This window comes from Trichechus manatus, unplaced genomic scaffold, assembly GCF_000243295.1.
Source record: "Trichechus manatus latirostris isolate Lorelei unplaced genomic scaffold, TriManLat1.0 scaffold00034, whole genome shotgun sequence".
NCBI classification, from domain to species: domain Eukaryota; kingdom Metazoa; phylum Chordata; class Mammalia; order Sirenia; family Trichechidae; genus Trichechus; species Trichechus manatus.
The window spans coordinates 15076284-15097486 of NW_004443970.1; the positions used below are offsets into that span (position 1 = coordinate 15076284).

A 21203-nucleotide genomic window follows, 5' to 3' on the forward strand; every position below is an offset into this window, starting at 1 on the left:
GACATGTCGTGGGGTTGTTAACCAAGATCATAAAACAATATGTGTACTACTGTTTCATGAGAAACTATTTGTTCTGTAAGCCTTCACCTGAAGCACAATTAAAAAAAACAACAATGGAACCTCAAAAAAAAAAAAAAAAAAAAATCCAGTACTGCTTCAGAATCTTCTTGAGGAAGAAATTTAATTTGGCTTTATATTTTTTTTCCTAAGTTTTATGTATTTTGTTGTTGTTGAGAATATATACAGCAAAACATACACCATTTCAACAGTTTCTACATGTACAGTCTAGTGGCACTGGTCACATTGTTCACAGCGGGCAACCATATTCACCTTCCTTTTCTGAGTTGTTCCTCCCTCATTAACATAAACTCACTGTCCCCTAAGGTTCCTATGTGATCTTTGAAGTTACTGTTTTCAATCTGATCCCATATAGGTAGTTCTTAAAAGAGCATAATGCTCAAGGCGACCTTTTTTTACCAGTTAAGCTAAACTACTCTTCAGTTTTAAGATGATTTCAGGGGATATTTTTGGTTTAAGATTTACACATTATCTCAAGGCAGTAGTTTCAGGGGTTCATCCACCCTTCATGGCTCCAGACAGTCTAGAGTCCAATAAAATTTGAAATTTTGTTCTGCATTTTCCCTCTTTTGATTAGGATCTTCCTATGGAAACTTTGATCAAAATGTTCAGTAATGGCAGCTGGGCACCACTCAGTTCTTTTGATCTAACTTGGCAAAGGAGGCAGTTGTTCATGGAGGCAATTAGCCACACATTCCGTATCCTTCGCCTATTCCTGATTCTCCTTCTTTCTCTGTTGTTCCAGGTGAATAGAGACCAACTGTTGTGCTTTGGATGGCCACCTGCAAGATGTCAAGACCCCAGGCATGACACAACAAACTAGGATGTAGAACAGAAGTACTAAACATGTTATAAGGTCAATTAACTGGGATGTCCCATGAAACCATGACCCTAAACCTCTGAACCAAGGAACCAAATCCCATGAAGTGTTCACTTGTACGTAAGTAGCCTCAGCAGGTACTCTCTTTTTGTTTTTTGGTCGTTGTTATAAATGTATCTATCACACAACTTTTGCCAATTCAACTTTTTACAAGTGTACAACTTATTGAAAGCTATTATAATAATTGGCTTTGCAACCCTACCCTTAATCAATGTGATTTGTCCATCTCACCTTTATTTTTTAATATTAATTTTAAGATACTGTTAAGGACTGGCAGAAATATAATAACTTCCTTGGACTATGTCTTGTTCAAGTTCTGGAAGTTTTAAAGTATTATATGACATTAAAATAAGATAAAACATAGAGAACTTGGTAAAAATTGCTTTTTCCCTGTGGTCATATACAAACCTGAGTGGTTTTATATGGATTCTCTGTGAGCACTGACCTTAAATAAATCATAAATATTAATATCGAGGCCCCCTTTTTCATGTATAATTGCAAAGAAAAGCTGAATATATACTGAGGAATGGGTTCTTGGACATGCATTTGTCTTAGGCAATCAATCTAAGCACGTTACCATCAATGATGTTACTTGATGCAGTGCAACTGAATGACTTAAGTCCTTTAAAGTTTGGCAAATCCTAATTCAGTGTTTCAGCTGGGAAACCAGAGATGAGTAGTTTTATTATCAGCTCACTTTATTTGCTGCTCTTTCATTCCCTTGCTTGTTCCTTTTTTTTTTTTTAAAGTATACATCTTTAACTCCCACTAATTATAAGATACTTCAGAGCAGAGGCTATGAATTATTTATTTCTGTCCTATTAAAGTATCCAGCAGAATGTCTGGTAAATGTTCTACAAACATTTGTTAAATAAATATAACAGAGGTATGTTAAAAATAACATATATAGTTTTTTTTTTTTTTAAGTAATATTAGCTAGAAAATCAAGAGGCTCCAGGCATATTTAAGGCAGGTAATTCTAAGGTCTAAAATTATAAGACATTTTGGAATATTTCAGTGGTGGTACCCTGAGAGAAGGAGCTCTGGTGGCACAATGATTAAGCACTTGGCTGCTAACTGAAAGGCTGGTGGTTCAAATCTACCCAGAGGCTCCACAGGAGAAAGACCTGGCTATTTGCTACCATAAAGATTACAGCCTAGACTGTGGGGACCAAGGTCTCGGGGAACATCCAGCTCAATTGGCATAACATAGTTTATAAAGAAAATGTTCTACATTCTACTTTGGTAAGTAGCGTCTGGGGTCTTAAAAGCCTGTAAGCAGCCATCTAAGATACTCCACTGGTCTCACCCCTTCGGGAGCAACAGAGAATGAAGAAAACTAAAGATACAAGGGAAAGATCAGTCCAAAGGACTAATGGACCACATCTACCATGGCCTGCACCAGACGGTCCAGTACAACTAGATGGTGCCCGGCTATGACCACTGACTGCTCTGACAGGGATCACAATAAAGGGTCCCAGACAGAGCTGGAGAAAAATGTAGAAAAAAATTCTCACTCACAAAAAAAGACCAGACTTACTGCCCTAACAGAGACGGGAGAAACCCCGAGAGTACGGTCCCCGGACACCCTTTTAGCTCAGTAATGAAGTGACTCCCGAGTGTGTATATATATATACACACACCAGTTTTTTAGAAGAAAGTTTTATAAAATAATTTACTTTCATAAAAAGTAAAATATTTTAATCAGTGCTTTTGAAGAAAAATATCTAATTTAAATAAAAATGCATTAAACTAGATAGACGGGACCTCTGCACTTGACTATACTTACTGTAGAGTCACATGGAAGGCAGTAAAATTTTCATTTGGGGAATATCCTTCAGTATCTGGCTATCCGAGCATGAAGAATACCCACAAACCACCAAAATTACCAATAAGTGAGAGCCTACTTTGAGCCAAGCATGCTGCTGGGTGCTCTACGTTCATGACCAGTAATTCTCCCCACCACACATAAAAATAAAGAAAATTCTGATTCTTCAGATGAGGAAACCAAAGCACAAAGAGGGTGACTCTCCCAAGGTTATAAAGCTAGTAAATGGTGATGTCTTCCCATATGGCTTATTAAGAAGGGCTGAGAGTTTACTTTGGCAACAAGAAGAACATATGGACTGTGTCTACTGTCTCAGAACAAGACTAAATTAGGAGCAGGGACCTTCTCTGTTGAATTTTTTTTTTTTTTTAAAGCCTGTAAGTTGCATAACGCACAGGCCATTTAACTAACCCAACCTAACAGTAACCCAAATCAAACCAGACCCATTCCTGTTGAGTCAATTCTGACTCATAGCGTGACCCTACAGAACAGAGTAGAACTGCTCCAAAGGGTTTCCAAAGCTGTAATCTTTATGGAAGCAGACTGTCACATCTTTCTTGCGTGGAATGGCTGGTAGGTTCAAACCACTGACCTATTGGGTAGTAGGTGGGCGCTTAACCACTGCACAACTAGAGCTCCTTAACCTAACAGTACCAACCAAAAACTAAATTCATTGCTGTCGAGTTGATTCTGACTCATAGTGACCCCATGTGTTACACAGTAAAACTGCTCCATACAGTTTTCCTATCTGCAATCTTAATGAAAGCAGATTGCCAGGCCTTTCTTCCTTAGTGCCACTACCGAAGTGGGTTCGAACTACTAACTGCTAGGTTAGTAGTCAAGTGCAAACTATTTGTGTTACCCAGGGACCTCAACCTAACAGTAGGCAGTGGAAAGTCCCTTGAAGCTGTGAAGGCCCCTCAGTTCTAAAACTGATTAACGTGTGATACATTCTTATACACTGGGAAAGTGGATCTTCGGATTTCCTAATTTTAAAATAATTAACTGTGTTTCCAAATAAGCTGTCTGGTTTAGAAAATGACATTAATTAGTGAAATCCAATTTCTCCCTACCTAGATTTAATAAAAGTCACTTCGAAGGGCAGTAACTTATCAGTCTAATTGCCTCCACGAACAACTGCCTCCTTTGTCATGAGACTAGAAGACCTGGATGGTGCCTAGATACCATTACTGAATGTTTTGATCAAAGACTCTATAAACAAATCCTAATCAAAAGGAGAAAAAATGTAGAACAGAATTTCAAAATACCATGGAATCCAGACGTCCTGGAGCCATTGAGGCTAGATGAACCCCCAAAACTACTGTCCTGGGATAATTTTTAAACCTTAAACCAGATATATCTCCTGAGTCTTCTTTAAACAAAAAAATAATTTAGCTTAATTATTGTCTAAGAATTTCTGCCTTGAGCATTGTGCCCTTTAAAGAACTACCTATATGGGATCAAATTAACAACAGCAACTCGAAAGGTTACACAGCAAGCTCAGGTGACAGTGAGTTTATCATGTTAATGAAGAAGGAACAATTCAGAAAAGGACAGTGAGAACGGTTGCACAATTTGAACTACGTTCTGTGTATATTCTCAACAACAACAAAAAATAAATTATTAAAAAATGTGTTACTCCATTCTTGTCTGAGGGCTTACCGTTGATAGTAGCTTTACATATAGGCTGTAATTCATTCATTCACTCATTGCACTATTGCCAAGCCCCTCTTTGTTCTCTTCTCTAAGCACTGTAATGATTAGGCATGGTTTGCCATATTCTACATTCATTCACTTATTAAGGACCTCATGTCATCTAGTTGCTGCTGACTACAGCCCTTTAGACACTGGGGTGCTGGCAAATCTTTAATAACTGGCCCTCTGAAAACAAAACAAAACAAAACAAAGACAGAAAAACGTGGTTTGTAGCATTTGTTAATTTGTTGGAATAACTCTCACCATGACTGATTTAAGGCCAACATCAAGTATGATGTCATTGAACTTGGAGACAGAAAAGGATGCCCACCATCAGCTCTGAGAGCACAGCTAAACTATGTTCTTTCTACAGAAATGGTTCCTTAAGTGTGGTCCCGGGGCCACAGCATCACCTGGGAACTTGTGAGAAATGCAAATTCTCAGGCCCACCCTAGCCCTAACCTACTGAATCAGAAATTGTAGTGGTGGAGCCCAGCAATCTATTTTTAACATATCTTTTAGGAGCTTCTGATGAATGCTGTTAGAAAACAACTGCTCTACATCACTGCCAGCATGCCGTCAGCAGTATGCATGTTTACAAAAAGCCACAATCTTCCATAAGGATGTTCTTATGAAATAAAATGAGAAAAATGTGCATGCCACTTTTGGTATACTGAAAAAGGAGTAACTGCTACATCTCTGGTTTTTGTAAACACACTTGAAGCTCTGTTAACTACTCTCTTCTAGACATAATTCCATAAAGTAATTGTCCCCAATTTATTTGAAAAACTAACTGGCATCTAAAATGGAATTTTTTAAGCAAAAAAAAAAAAAAAAAAATCCCACAGAGACAATAACTTAATGTATGATTACTTTTTTCTCTTAATTCTATCAGATTTCTCTTAACTAAAATAAACAAAATCCATTTCCCCTGGTGTTGAAAATTAACCAGGCAAATGAAAACATGCAGCTGATGTACAAAATCATTACCATGCATGCTAAATATTGCCTAATTTAGAAAAAGTTCTACAAAAGTAAATTTTATATAAAGAAGAATAAGAAAGTAGACTCAATAAACTGAACAAATTTTCTGAGATAAAAATATGTAAAAATATCCCCTCTAAAACAATTGTATGATGTGCTTTTAATCATTTTCTGTACAGAGAAAACACATCAAGATTTGAAAATTTAATTTAATAAAGTTTTTATTAAACAGCTTATGGGAAAGCTGACTGCCACAGGGTTACTGATGGATTCTACTAAAATGATGAAGAAACAGTGCCTTTCATCACAGAGTTTACTCTCTAGGAAGAGCTTGCACAAGGACAGAGGCAATTGGATACATGCAAAAAAATTAGAGAGAGCAGAGTTAAGACTTGGTAGGAATTGCAAGTTAAAGGGGAAAGACAGAAAAGGATTAGGAGTAGGTCCACCCTACCTGTGATGCCTGAGAAGTTGGTGATGCCTTCAGGGCCCCAAACAAAACCCATTGCTATCAAGTTGCTTCCAACTCATAGCAACTTTGTAGGATAGAGCAGAACTACCCCATAGAGTTTCCAAGGAGCAGCTGGTGGATTTGAACCACCAACCTTTTGGTTAGCAGCTGAGCTCTTATCCACTGTGCCACCAGGGCCATGAAATAAGGCAGGCAAAGACAATACAGATTTGAGTGAAGCAAATGAAGTAAGTTCAGTTTTAGACATTCTGAATTGTGATAATACCTATTACTATTTATTATTTGTTATGTATTGTGTATCAAATCATAAAATTCTTACCACAACCCCACAAGGAGGACACTACCACTTTTTAGCCCCATTTAATGAAGAGAAACCTGAGGCCCAGAGAGTTTCTGTGATTTGCCCAAGACACCCCGTTATTAGATGGCTAACTGTGTAGTTGGGACTTGAATCAAGGCAGGCTGTCTTCTTTTTTTTCTTAATCTTTATTTTTTATTATTTCCCATACAAAAATTTATACATACACTGTTATGTGACTCTAATTGCTCTCCCCATACTGTGACAGCACACTTCTCCTTTCCACCCCAGATTCCCCGTGTCTATTCAACCAGCTCCTTACCCTCTCTGCCTTCCCATCTCACCTCCAGACAGAAGCTGCCCATTTGGTCTCCTGTGTCTACTTGAGCTAAGAGCAACACTCTCACGAGTATCACTTTATGCCCCACAGTCCAGTCCAATCCCTGTCTGAAGAGCTGGCCCTGGAGATTGTTTTAGTTTTGGGCTGATACAGAATCCAGGGGCCATGCTTTCTGGGGTTCCTCCAGTCTCAGTCAGACCATTAAGTCTGGTCTTTTTACTAGAATTTGAGTTCTGCACCCCACCTTTCTCCTGCTCCATCCAAAGGCAGGCTGTTTTTTAGAGCACCTGCTCTTCTCTATTATTTCAATTTTATTTTTGAGTGCTGAGAGAGACGTTCAAATGGGTCAAAAATCCAAGTGATAGAAAGTGGTTTCATGTAGAATTCTTGCTCCTACCCCTCCTCTACCTCTTCATCTCTAGCTTTTCTTTATGCAAATACACGATGATACAAATACATACTTTTTATGCTTCCTTTTCACTGTTCTGTCTTTTTTTTTTTTTAAACTTAGCAATGTATCTTGAAAATTTTTCAATCTTACATGCAGAGCCCTGTCAGCAGAGTGGTTAAGGGCCTGGCTGCTAACCAAACGGCTGGCAGTTCAAATCCACCAGCTGCTCCTTGGAAACCCTACAGGGCAGTTCTACTGTGTCCTATAGGGTTGCTATGAGTGAGAACTGACTCTAAGGCAACGGGTTTGATTTTGGTTTAGTAGGTGTAGACAGCTTCTTCATTCAGTCTCTCTCTTTCTTTCACACTACATTCCACTGAGTGGGTATACCATAATTTACTTAAATAGAAACTTTGGCTGTTTCCAGACTTCCATTTTTACAAACAATGCCACACTGAATTACTTTGTACATATGGCATTTCTATGTCTGCAGGTATATCGGTAGGGTAAATTCCCAGAAGTGGGATTACACAGGTCCCAGGGTAAATATCTTTATAATTCTGATAGGCATTTCCAAATTGCCCTCCACAGAAACTTGAAACAGTTTGTATTTCCACCATCAATGTCTGAGTATAGAGGGTATACTTTCAACCCCGCAGCTATACTCCAGAAAGAGATACCAGAAATAATTTCCTGTATAGCTAGAAAGCTGAGGAGAATTTGGGTCTGGAGTTCAGGAGGGAGGATAGTGCAGAGGAAATAAATACATACATAACTCATAAGCATAGTGCTAATAACAAAAGCAGCAGGGAAAAAAATACATGAAATCTACTCAGGGAGAGAGGCAAATGTTTGTAAAGAACGAAGGTAAAGTTAGAACCTATGGAATCCTTATACTCAAAGGAACATTTGAGCTTGTTTTGCAACTGAAAGATAAGAGCCAGTAGACAAAGCTTTATGATATAAGGAAAATCAATGGGACAAAGTCTCATTACGGGAAATTGGAGAAGGAATTAACTACAGGTTAAAAAAAAAAGGACAAGCAAACACAGAAGCTTGAACTTTCTTTTGTTGGCAGTACAAAGTCACTGAGTGGTTTCAGAAAAGACATATCTGCAGACATAAGAAAAGAAATATGTACAAAGTAATTCACTGTGGCAGTGTTTGTAAAAAGAGAAGTTTGGAAACAACCCAAGTTTCTTTCTGAATAAACTATGGTATATCAACTCAATGGAACGTACTGAGAAAGAAAGAAGAAGGGAGGAGAAGATGAGGAAGGGAAGGAAGGGAGGAAGAAGGGAAGGGAGGAAGGAAAGAAAGATGTATAATTTAAGATTAGTCTGGTTACAGTATGAAGAGTAAATTGGAGAGAGACAACAGTTAGGGAACAGAATAATTCAGATAAAAAAATGACAGTGACAGTGGGAATGGAAAAAAGTAAGTGGATTAAACAAATCTTGAGATGGCAGAATCAAGAGGGCTCCATGACTGACTTGGGTTGACGTGGGTGGTGAGGGAGAAGAACATGTCATGTCTAAAAGGACACTCTGGGGTGATGGCTGCCAAGAGAGGTCTGGAAAAGTTGAAATGTGGCACTTTAGTTTTTCCTTATAGTTCAACAAAGCATACTGTGTAACACCATAAAGGTGATTATTTAAAGGCAAATACACATTTTAGTGGTTTGTGTACCATGCTGTTTATCATAAATCCTTACTTGTACAAAACAAAACCTGTTTCTGAACGACTTGTATGAAAATAGGGTTAAGGCATCCTTTAACTCTGCAAACTATTTTTTTTCCTACATTAAAATATCTCTTAAAAAAATCTGACTAACTTAGAAGAAAAAAATGCCATGGCAAAGCAGCTAAGTATTGCTAAGAATCAGAATATGTATATTGTTGTTCTGTGCCACAGAATTTTCAAGGTTGTGATCTTTTGGGAACAGATTGCCAGGCTTATCTTCTGAGATGCCCCTGTTAGAGTTCGAAGTACCAACCTTTCAGCTAGTATTCAAGCGCTTAAGCATTTGTGCCACCCATGATCTCACTCCAGAGTAGGTATAATGTTGTCGTTGTTACTGTTAGGTGTCACTGAGTCAGTTCCAACTCATAGTGACCCTATGTACAACAGAATGAAACACTGCCTGGTCCTGCACCATCCTCACAATCATTGTTATGTTTGAGCCCACTGTTGCAGCCACTGTGTCAATCCATCTTGTTGAGAGTCTTACCCTTTTTTGCTGACCCTCTACTTTACCAATCACGATGCCCTTCTCCAGGGACTAGTCCCTCCAGAAAACATGTCCAAAGTAAAAGAGGTGAAGTCTTGTCATCCTAGCTTCCTGGCTGTATTACTTCCACGACAGGCTTGTTCATCCTTCTGGCAGTCCCTGGTATATTCAATATTTTGTGCCAACACTATAATTCAAATGTATCAATTCTTCTTTGGTCTTCCTTGTTCACTGCCCAGGTTTCGCATGCATATGAAGCGACTGAAAATACCATAGCTTGGGTCAGGCGCACCTTAGTCCTCAAAGTGACATCCTTGTTTTTCAACACTTTAAAGAGGTTTTTTTGCAGCAGATTTGCCCAATGCAATGCATCTTTTGATTTCTTGACTGCTGCTTCCATGGGTGTTGACTGTGGATCCAAGTAAAACAAAATCCTTGACAACTTCAATCTTTTCTCCATTTATCATGATGTTGTTTACTAGTCCAGCTGTGAGGACTTTTGTTTCCTTTATGTTGACTGTAATCCAAACTGAAGGTGGTAGTCTTTAATCTTCATCAGTAACTGCTTCAAGTCCTCTTCACATTCAGCAAGCAAGATTATGTCATCTGCATATTGCAGATTATAAAAAGTCTTCCACCAATCCTGATGCCACACATAGTCCAGTTTCTCAGATTATTTGCTCAGCATACAGATTGAATCACTATGATGAAAGGATACAACCCTGACACACACTTTTCCTAATTTTAATCCACACAGTGTTCCCTTGCTCTATCTGAACAACTGCCTCTTGATCTATGTACAGGTTTCTGCATGAGCACAATTGAGTGTTCTGGAATTCCCATTCTCCACAATGTTATCCATAATTTGTTATGATCCACACAATCGAATGCCTTTGCACAGCCAATAAAACACAGGTAAACATGTTTCTGGTGTTCTCTGCTTTCAGCCAAGATCCTTCTGACACCAGCAATGATATCCCTCATTCCATGTTGTCTTCTGATTTCTGCTTGAATTTCTGGCAGTTCCCTGTTGATGTATGCTGCAACTGTTTTTGAATTATCTTCAAAAAAATTTTACTTCCATGTGATATTAATGATACTGTTCAATAATTTCTGCATTCTGTTGGTTCACTTTCATTTGGAATGGGCACAAATACAGATCTCTCCAGTAGGTTGGCCAGGTAGCTATCTTCCAAATTTCCTGGCATAGACAAGTGAGCAACTCCAGTGCTGCATCTGTTTGTTGAAACATCTCAGTTGGTATTCTGTCAATAACTGGAGCCTTGTTTCTCACCAATACCTTCAGTACAGCTTGCACTTCTTCCTTCAGTACCATCTTGATCAGTTCTTGATCATATGCTACCTCCTGAAATGGTTGAAAGTCGACCAAGTCTTTTTGGTACAGTGACTCAGTGTATTCCCTCCGTCTTCTTTTGATGCTTTCTGCATTACTAAATATTTTGCCCACAGAATCCTTCGCTATTACCACTCAAGGCTTGGACTTTTTCTTCAGTTCTTTCAGCTTGAGAAAAGCTGACTGTGTTCTTTCCTTTTGGTTTTCTAACTCCAGGCCTTTGCACATTTCATTCTAATACTTTACTCTGTCTTCTCGAGTTGCCCTTTGAAACCTTCTGTTCAGCTCTTCTACTTCATTTTTTCCATTTGCTTTAGCTACTTTACTTTCGACAGCAAGTTTCAGAGTCTTCTCCGACATCCATTTAGACCTTTTGTTTCCTGTCATGTTAATGACCTTTTGCTTTCTTCATGTATGATGTCTTTGATGTCATCCCAGACCTCATCTGGTGTTTGCTCACTAATGTTCACTGCGTCAAATACATTCTTGAAATGGTCTCCAAATTCAGGTGGTGTATACTCTAGGTCGTACTTTGGCTCTCGTGGACTTGTTATAATTTTCTTCAGCTTTGACTTGAACTTGTACATGAGCAATTGATGGTCCGTTCCGCAGTCGGCCCCGGGCCTTGTTTTGACTGATGATAATGAGCTTTTTCATCGTCTGTTTCCACAGATGTAGTCGATTTGATTCCTGTGTATTCCATCTGTTGAGGTCCATGCGTATAGTTGCTATAAAAAGATATTTGCAATGAAGAAGTTGCTGGTCTTGCAAAATTCTATCATGCACTCTTCGGCGTTGTTTCTATTACCACAGCCATATTTTCCAACTACTGATCCTTCTGTGTTTCCAACTTTCACATTCCAATTACCAGTAATTATCAATGCATACTGATTGCATGTTTGATCAATTTCAGACTATAGAAGTTGGTAAAAATCTTCAATTTCCTTAACTTTGGCATTAGTGGTTGGCACATAAATTTGAATGATAGTATTAACTGGTCATATTAACTGGTCTTCCTTGTCGGCGTATAGATATTATCCTATCACTGACAGCATTGTACTTCAGGATAGATCTTGAAATGTTATTTTCAATGATGAATGCAATGCCTTTCCTCTTCAATTTGTCATTCCTGGCATAGTAGATCATATGATTGTTTGACTCAAAATGGCCAATACCAGTCTATTTCAGCTCACAAATGCCTAGGATATGAATCTTCATGGGTTCCATTTCATTTTTTATGACTTCCAATTTTCCGACAGTTATACTTCCTACATTCTATGTTCTGATTATTAATGGATTTTTTTTTGCCATTTGTTCTCATTTTGAGTCATGCCATATCAGAAAATGAAGGTCTTGAAAGCTTTATTCCATTCACATCATTAAGGTCGACTCTACTTTGAGGAGGCAGCTCCTCCCCAGTCATATTTTGAGTGACTTCCAACCTGAGGGGCTCACGTGCCGGCACTAAATCAGACAATGCTCCGCTGCTATTGATAAAGTTTTCACTGTCCAATTTTTTCAGAAGTAGACTGTCAGGTCCTTCTTCTCTGTCTGTCTTAGTCTGGAAGCTCCGCTGGAAACTGTCCATCAAGAGTGTTCCTGCTGGTATTCGAAATACCGCTGGCAAAGCTTCCAGTATCATATAACACATAAACCACCACAGTATTGCAAACTGACAGATGCATGTTGGTCTGTATAACAGTATACTAATAATAATGCTGATTGAACACAGGATTTTTTTGAGCTTTTACTATAGAGCATGCACTGTTCTTTGCATTTTATATATAGTTTAGTACTTAATACTCATAACGACGTTACGGGATAGTGCTATATTATTATTTACAAAGGTGAGGCATAGAAAGATTAAGTACCTTGCCTAAGTTTATATAAATAGTAAGTAGCCAAACCTGAAATCTAATCTGCCAAATACTAGATTCTCCTAGTGTGTTAAAAGAAGTTAATCATTTTGGTTTAAGATTGTTAAAGATTATCTCAGGGCAATAGTTTTGGGGGTTCATCCAGCCCCTATGGCTCAAGAGAGGCTAGAGTCCATGAGAATTTGAAATTGTGTTCTGCATTTTTCCCTTTTAGATCAGGATTCTTGTACAGAATCTTTGCTCAAAATGTTCAGTAATGGTAGCTGGGCACCATCCAGTTCTGGTCTCAGGGCAAAGGAGGCAGTTGTTCATGGAGGCAATTAGCCACACATTCTGTATCCTCCTATTCCTGACTCTCCGTCTTCCTCTGTTGCTCCAGGTGGGTAGAGACCAATTGTTGGGCCTTGGATGGCTGCTTGCAAGCTTTTAAGGCCCCAAGCACTATGCAACAGAGTAGGAGTTAGAAGCACTAAACATGTTACTAGGACAATTGACTGGGATATCCCATGAAACCATGACCCTAAGCCTCCAAACCAAGGAACCAAATTCCATGAGGTGTCTGGTTGTACCTAAGCAGCCTCAGCATCCACTCTTTTTTGTTGTCGTCACAAATATATTACACAATATCCCCTGAAGTTTTCTTAAAAACCAAACAACAGTTTGGTTTAACTAGTAAAAAATGTCCACTTTGAGCATTATGCTCTTTTAAGAACTATCTATGTGGGATCAAAGTGTGAACAGCAAATCTAAAGATCACACAGGAACTGTACGGGGCAGTGAGTTTATGTTAATGGAAAAGGAACAACTCAGGAAAGGGTGAGAATGGTTGCACAACTCGAAGAATGTGAACAGTGTCACTGAATGGTACAGGGAGAAATGGTTGAACTGATGTATGTTTTGCTGTGTATATTCTCAATGACAACAAAATAAATTTTTTAAAAATTAAGGAAAAAAACTAGCTAAATAAATAAGTAAGTAAGTTAATCTTTCTCACTGGTCTCCATTTCAAAAAGCATGTGTTCTATTCCAAATTGGAATATATACGTGTGAGTGTAAAAGGAATATATGTATTCCTTAAACCCTGGTGGTGTAGTGGGTAAGAGTTCGGCTGCTAACCAAAAGGTCGGCAGTTCCAGTCTACCACGCAGTCCTTGGAATCTGCTCCTATGGGGCAGTTCTGTTCTGTCCTACAGAGTCGCTATGAGTCGGAATAGATTAGACAGCAATGGGTTTGGTTTTGGTTTACACCTACACACATATTTCAACACACACAGATACACACTCCAACACATACACATATATTACTATATACATACACATATATATATATGCTATAAATACATATAAATAAATTATTCTAGGTAATTATTGCTTCTTTTCATTTTTTATCTTTTACTAAAAAAAAAAAGTAGTGATTTTTCTTGATTGGTGTATCATAAACCAAAAAGCAGTACTTAAACTAAAACTATGTTTGTCCTGGATCTCACAGTAGATTTCTCCATTAGATGATCTGCCATCCGAAATGTGGACTTCTGGCTCATACAGAAAAGTGTGCAACATGATAGTATTTTTATAAATGTCACAAGGTACACACTCTTGTTTGTTAGGCAAAAATGGCAATGAGCATAAACTCAAAAATAAGCACTTTATAGTAAGTCCTCATTTGGAAATAATCACTTTGGTTTTTAAGGCATATTCAGAAATACTTTAAGTCTATTTTATGACAATGCTAGCTTGAATAAGCCAACTTCAAGAACCTCTGCTGTGGTTTCTAAGAAGTCTATGCTATTTCATTGTATAAAATAAAACAAAACAAAAAAAACTAAAAAACCAAAATTGAACCACAAATTTTTGAAATCTTTTTTTGGGCAGAAATAAATTAAGGCTAAGTAATAAATATAATGTCGGCTCTAATTCAGTGCCATTCGGAGATGAAACAAATGTTGCATTCCATTTGGAAACCAGTAATTATGTGCTTGTTTCCACGCTCTCAATATCTCCATGTGGGCTAGTTCACCACCAAAAAAACTTATCAAATTCTATTGATCTCTACAATTGGCACCTACTTCCACAAGTATTATGAAGAATCAGATAAGACACAGAACACATTGCTAGCTACAAAAATGCCAATGATACAGAGGCCAATTATTGACACTTTTTGTCCCAATCAATGCTCACAAACTGGTGGCCAACCATGTTTAACCTAGAGATATGTTTTGTTCACCACATACGCTATTAAAAAAAAAAAAAAAAAGTCAATCAATATTTAAAGAAAAGAAAATTTTATATAAAGTCCCAGATTTCTGCTTTTCCGTGAAGAAATCAGGAGTTCTGGCTAAAACCGGGGCCCACATTTCCCAGGGTAGCATTCAGGAAGAACTGAATAGATGCAGTCCAGTTTCGATAAGGATTTGCTTTTAGTTCACTCTAGTCACAACCACTCCTATTACTCCACTATCACTAAGGCTATTTCTAAGGGATCCTGATGGCACAAGGATTAAATGCTTGCCTGCTAACCAAAAGGCCGATAGTTTGAATCTGAAGGAGAAACACATGGTGATCCGCTTCCCTAAAGATTACAATCTATAAAACCCTATGGGGTAGTTCTACTCTGTCACATGGGGTTGCTATGAGTCGAAATACATTCGATGGCACCCAACAACAACAAGGCTATTTGTAGTAGAGGAATGCTTTTCTAAAATGTCAGATCATTTCAAGAATAAGAGAGTCAAATCATATTTCTTTCTTGTACTTGACCTGCTTGATTTATTTAACTTACCTCCCTGGAAAAACTGACTTCTTACAACTTTGTGACACCTGCTCTGCATGGCAGCAGTCATTTCTACATGTGAAGAAATTAGGTAGGTAACTTGTTTGTAGAAATATAGGGAATTAGTGTTGGGACCCAACAGATGGGCTCTGATGGTTAGTCTTATGCAAAAAATATTCAAAGGAACAGGCTTACATTTCCACCAAGATTTATATCCCATGAATACCACCCCTTTCACATCTTTAATATATCAATACAATTCTATTACTAGGAAACTTCCAAATTGAATGATCAAGATTACCTATAATATTATTTTATGTGTCCATTTGTCTACTAAGTATTAGTATCATAAAGCAGGGACTTTTATTCCCTAGAACTCAGAAAAGTGCTTGGCACATGCTGTTAGTTGCCCTTGAGCTGACCCTGACTCATGGTGACCTTATGTACAACAGAACGAAACACTGCCCAGTCCTGCACCATCTTCATGACTGTTGGTATGTTTGAGTTCTTTGTTGTGGCTACTGTGTCAAGCCACCTCATTGAGGGTTTCCTTGGTTTTCACTGGCCCTCTACTTTACCAAACATGATGTCCTTTGGAAAACCCTATGGATCACAACAGAAGATTGCCTGGCACATAGTAGTTGCTTAATAAATGTGTTGCATGAATGGTTAACTTAAAACTGCTCTCTGTGCTGGGTGTCTTGCACTTGTCTCTCTAGAGCTGATCCCCCGCCCACCCACCCCCACCCCCGTTTCACTCTGCTCTGAGCCCCGGAAGGCTTATTTGTGTGAGCTATGTCACTGGCATCAATGGATTCCTTGACTTTAGAGATCTGGTTTGGCCAATGGGATGCATGGGCAGGATATTGCTGGAAGAAGGAAAGTGAAGTAGAGTATTTAAAGCCCTGATTCCCTTCCTGATAGGTTATTAGGACTGCTTACGTCTCTCTATTAAAGGTCACAGCTCCTGTCCAGCAAGTCTGTCCACAAAGCATTTTCTGGGCATGGTTTTCCATAATTGTTCCTTCTCCCCATTACTAGCCCACTGTCTCTGCCCACACCTTTGTAAATAGTCCCTTTATTAATCTCTTCCCAAATTATCTACCTTGAATGTACCATCTGTTCCTGCCAGGCTCTTAACTATTACACATATCATAAAGCCTGTTGCAACCAAATTATTCTCTCCCCTCCCCATTACAAAATGATAGAGGGGAAGCAGTTCTTCATTAAACAATTTTTTTCACCTTTACCAGTAACTGAGAGATCTTCACCTGTATATGGCAGAAGCCGGGTGAGAGCCGGTGTCATAGCTGGCACGAACACGTCCCCGATACAGCTCTACCGCTATGTGGTCTTTGTCACCCTTATACAGGAGGATTCCACTGTCTTCATCTGTGGCAATCTAGTAGGAAGCAACCGTGGCATTACTAGGATGCATAGTCAACCAAACCCCTTCATCAAAAAGAAAGATGAGACTGTTAAATGAAGATTTGTTTCTATGGTCTTACTGTTTCAAGAAAAATTATACTGCATGCTGAAATTATCTGAAAGATGAGTGGTTCCTAAATTACTCTGTTGCAAATAAATTCATAAAGAAATTTAAAAAGAACAACAACAGATACTCATTACGTAAGTGCCTTGGATGTGCTTAGAACTTTCTGTGCTGGAGATTTTCACTTAAACCTCCTCTTTTGCTCCTATTATATAGACTTTTATGGTATACATGAAATGTGACAACAATGTACAACACTGATTTTCAGATTCCATTAAACAAATTCTTTACAGTTATGCAACACACAGGGGGAGATCTCTGTTTTTACCTTGCTCTCTGGACTTTTTGGTTTTCTGAGGGACTGGTTAAATAAAAATTAGGATTTAAGCTTGGGAATACCACTGTGTACGTCTCATATCAATTCCACGTGGAAAACACTGGGAGGCAGGGAGACAGGCTTCTTAAAGAAGGCCTGTCACCTTCCACAGTCCCATTCATCATGACTTCAGAAGAACCCCTCCCCTTTACTTGGGTGTCAGTGTAAACCAAATAACAAGGGTCAGGACTACAGGACACTGGATGAAGTTATTCAATTAAAAATCTTTTATATTAAGGCTACCACACTGGATGCCTTCTCTCATTTAATAAAAACAACACATATGGGGAAAAAAATCTTTAAAAAATCCTGCTAACCAGAGAAAACAAGCATGTAGGCCCAATTTGCCCCATAGGCCCTAAATTTATTACCCCTAATCTAACCTGAGCCCTGGTGGTGCACTGGTTAAGAGCTTGGCTGCTAACCAAAAGGTCTGCAGTTCAAATCCACCAGCCGCTCCTTGGAAACCCTATAGGGCAGTTTTACTCTGTTGTATAGGGTTGCTATGAGTCAGAATTGACTCAACGGCACCTAACAACAACAATCTAGCCTAGGAGCCCTGGTGGCACAGTGGTTAAGACCTCGGCTGCTAACCAAAAGGTTGGCAGTTCAAATCCACCAGCTGCTCCTTGGAAACCCTATGGGGCGTTTCTCCTCTAACCTATAGGGTCACTATGAGTTGGAATCAACTTGATGGCAATGGGATTTTAATCTAGCCTAGGTGTCCCTGCATGGTACAACACAGTTAATGTGCTCAGCTACTAACAGAAAGGTTGGCAGTTCAAGTCAACCCAGAAGTGCCTTGGAAGGAAGGCTTGGTGATCTACTTCAAAAAAGTCAGTCACTGAAAACCCTGTGGAGCACAGTTCTACTCTGACACACCAAGGGTCGCCATGAGTCGAAATGACACACATGGGGTTGCCATGAGTCAGAATCAAAGCGATGACTCTTTTTTTTTTTTTTAAATCTAGTCTAATCTCTTCCAGAGAAATTGGAGTGACTTTCTCTAAATCTCCACAGTAACTTGGTGGGAAAATTTCAAAGTTGTTGGTTAATTTCATGCTAATTTTTAAAGGTTCTATGTGAAAAGCTAAAAGGTAGTGGTTAAATACTGTGCCGAGGTGCACTGCCACACCTGTTAGTGTTCTCTTCCTGTACACTGCTCAGCTGCATGTTTCCTAAGTAAAGCCTCCTCTGTCCCAAACCTGAACTTCACAGTGATAACAATCAACGAATAAAATGTCTCTGTTGTTGTTAGTTGCTGACGAGTCCATTCTGACTCACGGCGACTCCACGTATATCAGACAGAGTAGAACTGTGCTCCATACGGTTTTCAGTGGCTATGACTTTTTGGAAGCCGACTGCAAGGCCTTTCTTTGGAGGCATCTTTGGGCGAGTTCAAACCACCAACCTTTTGGCTAGTAGTTGAGCAATGATACTCTGTTGCTGTTGCTGCTGTGTTGTTTCATAGGACCAATAAACCAAAAACCAAATCCGTTGATGTCAAGTTGATTCCAACTCATAGCAACCCTATAGGACAGAGTAGAACTGCCCCATAGGGTTTCCAAGGAGGGGCTGGTGGATTCAAACTGCCGACCTTTTGGTTAGCAGTTGAGCTCTTAGCCACTGTGCCACCAGGGCTCCACCTAAGTGACTAAAAATGCCTGGTTCCCATTTAGTTTTGAAAAGAGAAATGCTGAAGAAAAGAATTACTAAAGCTTTTTAAACCTCAAGGAACATTTTCTGTCGTTGCAACATTCATCCTTTAACTTTCTATTTAAAAAATATCCCTCACAAGCTACTACAGATGTTCAGTCTTTGAAGCAGAATTTGGCTTAGGATCAGATCAACTCTTGCTAGAGGGGAATCTTACCTGAAGAGTGATGTTCGTTTGAGGTCGAACTTTGGCTGAAGGGATTTGAAGGTAAGATTCTTTGTTTACAAAATTCACACTGACCAATTTTTCACACTTCTCTCCCTGGTAGCCGGGTAAACACTGGCATATTGGCTCATTTATCCTGATAATGCACTGAGCTCCGTTCTGACAATCGAAATTATCACAGGGGCTGGTACGAGGGAGGACCATGGGTGGAGCAAACTCACAGAACAAGCCACTGAAGAGTAAATAGCAAGAAGTATATGTTAATTATTATTATTATTTTTACTTAATTACCAATGTGAATTGAGTCCTGCAAGACCTAACTTAAAACATAAACTCTATATTTCTGCTTTTACCTGTAACCTTCGGGGCAGATGCAGGTATAGCCATTTACTGCATCGGTGCAATGGGCTCCGTTTTTACACTTGTTATCTTGACAGTCGTCAAAATCAATGTCACAATGCTCGCCTATGTATCCTGGAGTACAGTCACATCTGTTTGAATAAGCAGATAAATGGTTTCATACTGAAATGAGCTGAAGTAAGTAAAACAATTGCATTTCATTAAAAAAAAAATCTTTACACAACATATTTGGAACAGTCTCACAGTATCCAAAAATAAATGGATGCCTAGAAAATGGCACTGCTCTGCAAAGTATTCTTGGTTTCTCACTGTCATCATCAGATGAGTGAAGATTTTATCTCCCTGATGATACAGCATGTCCGTAATCCAAATAATAACAGAATGAATGCAGCCAAGGTCTTTTTCATCCCCTCTTCTGCACTGTATTTGCCTACAGAATCCTCTATTTTCAACTCTGCCTAATTCACTTAAGCCCTTGGGATGATTAAAGTGCTAGGTTGTAAAATTTACTGACAAGATTAAGCATATTTAAACATGTGATTAACATGTTTTCTTTTCATATATAGATTGGAGGCATCTGAACAAAATGTAATTTTAAGGAAAGCAAATATGTTAGCTTTGGAAACCCTAATTCTCAATGAACCCAGACAATTCTTATGACAGAATGGTGTTAATCTAGCGGGGTGGGATAGAGGAACTGATGCAAAATCTGTGGGGCCAATCCCATGGGCAGCTTTTCAACCTGTCCACTTGGGTGATGCAGGAGCAGGGGATCTCAGCAGCACAAATGGGTAGGAGCTGGGGGTGATAAGAGAGTGGACATTCCTCTAGAAATTCCTCTGTGTCAGGCCCTGCTCTGAGCACTTTGCATAGGATTCACTGAATCCTCACTACAGCCCTGTGACACTGGTGATACTATTGTCCCCACTGTTGTTGTTGCTAGTTGTTGTTGAGTTGGCTCCCACTTAGGGAGACCTTATGTGTAACAGAACAAAAAAAAAACACTGCCTGGTCTTGCACCATCTTCGTAACTGCTGGTATATTTGAGTCCATTGTTGTCGCCATTGTGTCAATCCATCTCTACATTACCAAACATGATGGCCTTTTCTAGTGATTGGTCTTTCCTGATGATGCGCTCAAAATAAGTGAACATCCTCACCATACTAAAGGGATAAGAGCTGATGTACCTTTCACAAGAACACTCATCTTCTAAGTGCCTTCACCAGGAATCAAACCCAAGCAACTGATAAGAGAGCTCAGATTTTCTTACCACTGCACTGCACTGCACTGTTGGATAATTAAATCCTCAGGGCTCCTTTAAACCTGCCCTTCTCCAGTGTTGACCACTGGAGCTTCTAGCTATGACACCAAGTATCTAGGACTTTATAGTTGCTTAAGGAACCCTGGTAGTGCAGTAGTCAAGAGCTCGGCTGCTAACCAAAAGGTTGGCAGTTTGAATCCACCGGTCGCTCCTTGCAAACCCTATGGGGTAATTCTGCTCTGTCCTATAGGGCTGGTATGAGTTGGAATTGACTTGACGGCAATGGAGGTTAAGGGAAAACAGTATGGCATGTGCAATGTTTTTCAAATTATGCAATGAGGAGCTACAGGGACTCATTGAACCTCTATAGGCATGGCTACAGAGGGGTACGGGACTTCTGGTAACCTCTCTCTGTCCATCACCTTAAAAGGCTCCCCTTGTGATTCTGGTTTTACACATTGGGCTTCCATAAACATTTTTGTTTTTGTTTTAGGAGAGGGTTCACTGACTTAAAAACAAACAAAGCCAGAAAACTACCGCTAAGCTCCAATTTGGGCTTTTCAATTAGACAGAAGTAGGTTTGTATCCTGGCTTCACCCTTAAGTAAATGAGATCTTGACTGTTAACTTAGTTTC

At 39.1% G+C, this 21203-nt stretch overlaps 1 protein-coding gene across 4 annotated transcripts in view; it reads right to left on the minus strand.

Annotated features, from left to right (window-relative positions):
• The window catches only part of SLIT2 (slit guidance ligand 2), a 431007-nt gene that overhangs the window by 19541 nt on the left and 390263 nt on the right, over window positions 1-21203 (minus strand). For all 4 annotated transcript variants that reach the window (XM_004375152.3, XM_004375150.3, XM_004375151.3 and 1 more), the window contains 3 exons: window positions 19301-19438; window positions 18939-19179; window positions 16469-16599 (listed from right to left, as the gene is read on the minus strand). In XM_004375152.3, coding sequence (XP_004375209.1) covers window positions 16469-16599; window positions 18939-19179; window positions 19301-19438 — 510 coding nt within the window. The remainder of the gene's footprint in view (window positions 1-16468; window positions 16600-18938; window positions 19180-19300; window positions 19439-21203) is intronic.